Genomic DNA, 6,913 nt, shown 5'->3' with positions numbered 1-6,913 from the left:
CATTAGCACACAAATATAGGATCCATTCCAGTAACTATACTATGGAGTGTGCGAGAAAAATGCATAGTAATATGTCAAATGCATATTTAAAACACTAAGGGTCCTTATTTTACAGTATGTAAGCCAGCATGCTGTTCTGGCCATCCTGATCCATGACCCTCTGCAGCAGCTATACACATACATTAAGGAAGCTAGAGACACAATATTTGAACCAACTAATATGCCTGAAATACGTGCATACAACCATTTATACTTTGTGAGGATAAATACACTGTGTAAACAACTTTCAGCTGCTTCCTTACTCACAAAAAGTTGCACTGCATTTTTGATCATCCGATGCCATTCCTAACACAACCCCAGTGGGATTTGTGCCCTATTAGGTGGGATCTAAACATGGATCTTTTGCTTGTTGGTTAGATGGTTAAACTTATGCTCACAAATGACAACCCACCTTTTTTTAATACATTTTATTAACAAAAAGTCAGTCAGTTAATCATAGAAGAAAAGGTCCAGGAAATTCCTGAGGGGAGATACAAAAGAATGACAATGATCTGGATCTCGCAAAAAAACTGTTGAAGTTTACCTCATCTTTATGTGCATTTATGAGGCTAAGAACAAAGGAGGGCCTGATTAAACTTAAGTAGCCAAGAACAGAGAGGGGGGAAAAGGGCAGAAAGCAGACAAAATAATTTTAAAGTATTACACTGTCAAAACTGGGGATGAAACGTTGTGGAGCAAAAACACACCAGTAAGTCAGTAAAATGTACAGACAGGGAATAAGGACAATAAAGTGATGCACTTCCCTGAGCTGGGAAAAATGAAGCTCCTTCTTTAACATGTCTATGACTGACCTCTGACTTAAAAACTCTGAGGGACACACATATAAGACGATAACATTTAAGACCATCATAGACAGTATTACTCATTCACCCCAAAACAAGAGCAGCTTCCATTACTGTTTACATGTACACAACTTTGAATCATCCTGAAGTTTGTTCATTTACTCATTGGCGTGGCAAGAAAACTGTTCTTTTGCAACAAGAGCATAAATGCACATTATATACACGCTGACACAAACGCCTGTCAGTGTAGTTATTAAGGCACTGAAGTGGGAGAGGCTGGGGAGAACGGGCATGGCTATACTGAGCATTAATGCGGAGGAGTTTTTACCACACATGACTTCCTAAAATAATGAACAGCCCTTACAAACAGCACAAATAGCAGATTTAATAGCAAATGTGATCAAACTTCTCAGTCAGGACAATGTATCGATCTCCACTGCACTGATAAATACACTAAAGCCACATTAAAAGCATCCATTGTGTAGATCCCGCTTGTTCCACCTAAACGGCTCTGACCGATCGGTGCAGCGACAGGTGATGTTTTGGGGTGCGCCGTGTTGTCTGGCTCTTTGCATGGAGTCGGTGCAGTGGATTGGCTTGTTCTGGCCCATCTTGTGGCCGAAAACAGAACCTGCAGGGAGGCGGGCTGTTTCAACAGCTTGCACTGTTTGTCATGTTCTGCAACTGTTCCTGAGGAAAGCACTTGAGGTTGCTGTTACTTGGAACTTGTTTATGTGGTTGATGTCTCGAGATAGCTTCCACTTGAATGCCAGGACCCAATGTTTCCCAGGTAAATCAGTGGTGTGCGCTTCACCTGTCAGTGGTTTTAATGTTGGGGCTAATCGGTGTATCATGATTATGCTTTTTTTTTTGATGCATGTGAGGCTTAAAATAGCTCAGAGAAACAATAAAGGCTTTGTGGCTGTTATAAATTCAGATACTGCAGACCTTGAACATGAGCATTTAACAGTCTTTACATTCTAAACAGTTGCAGAATTTTCATTTCCTGCATTTGTACCGAGATGAACTACTGGACGAACTGGACATCTTGTTTTGAATTTTTTGGTGCACCAGAAAATTAGTGACAGTTTGTTCTGGTGATTCCCACAACTGGTTGATTTGAATAACCTGTGACTTACTAGTCATGCAAGTTGTGGTTTAAAGGAAGCACTTCACAATTACAGGCTTTTCTTCACTGTGCATTAAATCCTTTTGTGATTTCCTGAGGTTGGCTCCTCTCCAGACAGGTTGTCAGTTTAATTTTTGACCTCGGTTGGTGATTATCCAGCTCGGGCACAGCACAGACTGTGGATCCTGGTTGGTTTGTTAGCTTAATAACTGCATGCTGAGGAGTTTATGACAGATGAGGGATATTTGGTTTATCCTGGTAGTCAACAAGCAGAAGTACAGGGATATATCAGATACTGCAGACTCCTTAGAAGGATTGTCCATGGAAAGAAAGTATTGCTGATATTCTTTCTTCCCGTTGAAAAATCATCCCATAATGAGTCCTAGATTCAGTTTTTATGTGATTTGTATGGGCACATAGGAATTTAGCACTGTAGAACGAGAGAGAAAGAAATACTACATTATTTCTACTTAGATCTATTGTAACCAAGTGTGTGAATCTAAATAATCTACATGCTAAAATGTGAACCTCCCCTTTGCAGTTAAAGACAAATTGAACACCTCAACAATGTAAAGAAATAGCAATGCTTTTTAAAATGATAATGTTAGCATGCGCTCCTTGCTTTACGTCTGCATTATAATCCCTTAAATTATTCATGTATCTGGTTTGAAAAGTCCATAGTGTATGCTGCTATCTTACAGTCCCACACAGGTCCAGGTAATTCACTGCTTCCTCCTCACACCCCGTTTGAGATGAAGCTCACTCTCTGCTGCTACAATAGGCAGCTCATTCTTCAGGTGAAACGAGACGAGGTGGGTTATGCTCTCAAATAACATGTCTTTGGTCCGGACCTTTTTTTTGAAGGGAAAAGCAAAACAAAAGGAGTACACCAGTGTAACTTCATAACAAAACAAATAAGCAGTGTGATTTATTGAAACTACTTCTTAAGAGACTCACCACTCCTTCGGGGTCCACTAGCAGTAAGTGTTTAGGGAGGCCACGGTGTAGGCCGCTTAGCACATACTGGCCAGGATTGGTAGTGCTCTCCCTTACCAGAAAATCTCCGTCCCGGCTCAGGAGTTTTTCTGCGTCTCGCCGGCTCATCCGGCTGTGGTACCAGGGCTCACGGCGGAGCTGCTCCTCATTTGGAGCAACGGGGGCTCTGCGTCGTGGAGGGCTGGGCCACTGATCCTCCAACACCCGACCACCTCCCACTCCTCCCTCAGCACCAGAGCCTCCAGATATAGTGGACCCAACACCACAGGCCTCATGGAGTTTCAGGGCATCCTCAAAGGGCCCTACAGAGACGACAAAGGCGGTTGAGATGTTTCACAAGGTTTTGTTGTTTCCTCATAGTGTAGTGGTCTGCCTAACTAGTAAAAGATCCGTGGTTAATCGTAAAAGGACTGTGTCAAAAAGGGAATCTGGTGGGAATCAAACATTTGAGAGAAAGTCTGGCTGTCGTTCTGTTATATATATGTCCGAAGATGTCATAGGCAGGACTTACTCATGTCAAAGAGATCCTTTTTGGGACTCTCTGGTGCCCTGGTGCCTCTGTGCCCATCAGGACCCTGAGTGAGTGAATCCAGGTTTTCCAGACTCTGGGTGTTAACATATTGATGCTCCTCATAGTCTCTGCTGCCTGGAGGCTGACCGTCAGCACACAAATAACCATCTGATGTCAGACCTAAGACAGAAAGGTGCGCACAAAATGCGTTTCATTCACTAGTTTCTGCCCCGTGCTACAGCACTGTTTGCTGCTAACGGAAACAACTGATTATATAAAAGAAAAAAAAATCACAAAATGTCACTTAAAATTTCCAACTACTAAAAGTTAACTATTATTTTCTATATTTTTGAAAGGAAAAGGTTAATTTTCGTACCTATCTTGATCATCCTCCTAGCATCAGTCTAGTTAAAGATGATAAACAATATGAAGTATGAAGGGGGCCTTATTAAAAATGCCAAGATCCTATTTCTGTTAATTAAGAGGGCAAACGCTGAGCTCCTCTCTCCTCAGGCAATGAGAACTGTGATGATTAGCTTTGTAATACAATAAGGATGGAAAAAAAACAACTAACCTCCTTCAGAGACAATTTAACATAAATATATACACAAAACAAATCTGACAATCCTCATTGTTTAGTATGTGACTAGAAAACGTTGCAACTCATATATTAAAAAAAAAAAATCCTTCATTTAAAAACCTGTTTGAAATCCCCCCAGTTAAGTACATCACCTCTATATAACAACTGTATTATAAAAACTAACCTAAAAGGTCACAATGTTTTAGCTGTTACAGCTGCTCCCTGCCACAGGATGTCTCACCTGAGCTGCAGGTTGTCTCCGTGTCCCAGTGAAGCTCATAACACAGCTGACCAGGCTGGTGAGATGCTTGATCTCTCCTGGCTGGTGAGCTCATCTGCTAACATATAATCACACCACAAGAACACAACCTAAATACATCTGGATCTGTATAACCAAGAACTCTCATCTCGTGTCCCTGCATAATGTAGTTTCGAAGCACTCTATTTGAAACATTAGCTGCAGCATGTCACCCTGTTGTGAACAAGTTGCAACAAAGGGGGCAATGGGTCCTTTCACCTGATAGGCTACAGAGAACCCAAGGCTCTTCGTGTAATCGTATTTGTCTTAGGCAATTATGCTGCAGGCACAGTTATGGAGTATATTTTCATGATCCTATGCTTTAATTCCATGTAACGATATGAGGCAGGAGCATGAAAATACATCAGTCACCAGTTCACGAGGGAGATGTCAGAGAGTTCTGTTCGAAACATTAATCCAATACTTCATGATAATGACCAGATGTTTTAGTTTAGTCTGTAGTGCAAGCATGCAGGTTTTACAGTTTTACACAAAAATGCACCGGAGGTCTTCTCGATGAAATCTGGAGAAGCAGAAATACACCGTACAAATAGAAAAATATAAATACACAATATGCAATTACCTCGAAACTGGATTCAGCTACAGTAGAGCTACAACATGCAGAGCCTGATTTAACAGTATTTTTATAGCCATGTCAGGACACTCACCTGAGCTGCTGTCTTGCTCTGTGGTTGAGTGTGCATGTGACCAATGAGGGTTCCACTGGGCCTGAGTCTGGAGTCTACCACACCTCCAACAGGAGGCTCCTTCCCTGGAATACGGTTATAGTAATCCGGCTCAGAGAAGTCCTCATCATCCCTCCAAATTGGTTCTTCTGTCCTGGCAGACCTAAGGAGAAATATACTGTGAGTGTAAGTCTGACAACAGAACTACATGTCCAAATAAAGACAGCAAAAAACTGTATTTTAACCACGACTTCCAAATATGATTATGTATTCATTTCTATAATGATGTTAACACTACAGCATTAATTTGAGGAGGAAATCAGCGTTGTTAAATTGATTTGTTCTGATCAAGTAACATCTCCACATCCGAAATTGAGAAGATGTTTATTTGAAACCAGGAAGAAACAAACTGCTTGTCTGGAGTTATTCTGGTGACTGCAGTGGCATCGCTGCGGTAGCATCTCATGTGTGAGAAAATCTATGTATTTACAACACTGTAAGACTGATTTTGAAGAAATACAAGAACAAAGTATCACATCTCCTTGTAATAAATAAGAAAGAAATCTGAGAACTCTAAACTAGATCAGGTTGGTGGTGGCTAAGCTCTTTCTGCTGGATGCTTAGAATAGAATAAACCTTTATTATCCCACGGATGAGAAATTTCGGTGTTACAGAGCTCTTACAGCAAGTGAAAGTAAAATATAAAAGGAAGACACAAGCAACCGATGTTCGTATATACAGGTATATACAGGTAACAATGTACTGAATATGTATAGAAAAATAGAAAAATTGTACAGAGATATGTATAAAATGTGCAGTAAACAAACAAGCTGGTGAGTAAGATGACCAAAAGAGTGTTAAGCTGCATTATAGAGTCTGACAGCTGCTGGTAAGAATGCTTGGGATGTATGCAGTCCTGGGAGTCTTAAACTGAAGTGTTTTTTGGTGCTTTTGTTACATGAAGTCAACATACTAGATTTTTCTATTTGACACGTTGGGATAATTTATGAGTCACTATCCCACCGCTTCACCGATGTCACTGATTTTAAGGAGAGTAACAAAAACTCTTAACGTCTTTTTCATCCAGTTAAGTACGTGAGAAGTGGCAGGACTTTCTGTTACCTCTCCACAGATGTCATGGTTTTTGGTGGACTGTGCAGATACTGTTTGAACTGCAGCTCGAAGGCTTGGCCGAGGGTACTGATGACACTTTGGGCTAAACCATCTGAACACTCCAGGATATGACATGCTGAAAGAAAAGGAGAGAGAGAGAGTGAGGAGTTAAAAAGTTGCCACGAGCTATTCAAACTCCCGGTACAGCAATGAGCCAATAGTTTATTGGCTTCTACATATGTGGATTTTTAAAATATTAATATTTTTTAAGACATCAGCAAACACAATGTTTATTAGCTATTTAATTTCCAACAAAGTATATTTTGTGGTGCAATAGGCTGATATTTTATAACAATACTGGTTTACGACACCGGCATATTACCACATTTTATATACTTTAGTTTTTTTTTAATAATTGTGATGTTTAAAAATGAAATACTAATATGTTTACAATGCAAATGATAAAATCAAATCATCAATATTGTTAATAAAATATTTTTTTAAATGATTTTGTACTGTTATTGTTACAGTCTCACCCACCCTAAACCCATAATAATTGTAATTAAGCCACAGACAGACCACATAATACAGTTAGAGGTGGAATCAAAGCATTTTTAAGAAAAAATGTCTATAGATATCGCAATAGTAATGTTATAATCCACAGTAAAAAAGACAACAGACATTATTTTCTAATGCAACTTACACTCAACAAAAATATAAACGCAACACCTTTGTTACTGCTCCCATTCCCCATGGGA

At 40.0% G+C, this 6,913-nt stretch overlaps 1 protein-coding gene across 7 annotated transcripts in view; it reads right to left on the bottom strand.

Moving 5' to 3' along the window:
• Positions 1-181: 181 nt before the first annotated feature.
• Positions 182-6,913, bottom strand: part of shc2 (SHC (Src homology 2 domain containing) transforming protein 2) — an 18,284-nt gene continuing 11,552 nt past the window's right edge. For 5 of the 7 annotated variants that reach the window (XM_042220063.1, XM_005920848.3, XM_014333153.2 and 2 more), the window contains 7 exons: positions 6,165-6,291; positions 5,025-5,205; positions 4,300-4,396; positions 3,479-3,658; positions 2,929-3,269; positions 2,671-2,822; positions 183-2,401 (listed from right to left, as the gene is read on the bottom strand). In XM_042220063.1, the coding sequence (XP_042075997.1) occupies positions 2,694-2,822; positions 2,929-3,269; positions 3,479-3,658; positions 4,300-4,396; positions 5,025-5,205; positions 6,165-6,291 (1,055 nt within the window). In that variant the 3' untranslated portion in view covers positions 183-2,401; positions 2,671-2,693. Of the gene's footprint in view, positions 2,402-2,670; positions 2,823-2,928; positions 3,270-3,478; positions 3,659-4,299; positions 4,397-5,024; positions 5,206-6,164; positions 6,292-6,913 lie in introns of all 7 variants that reach the window. The other 2 variants (XM_005920846.3, XM_005920847.3) reach the window with 2 other exon arrangements.

Source organism: Haplochromis burtoni, unplaced genomic scaffold (genome assembly GCF_018398535.1).
Source record: "Haplochromis burtoni strain Fernald_Lab_line unplaced genomic scaffold, NCSU_Asbu1 Contig_42, whole genome shotgun sequence".
Classification (NCBI taxonomy): domain Eukaryota; kingdom Metazoa; phylum Chordata; class Actinopteri; order Cichliformes; family Cichlidae; genus Haplochromis; species Haplochromis burtoni.
Note: the sequence above shows the minus strand (reverse complement) of the source record. Positions and strands in the feature narration are given on the sequence as shown.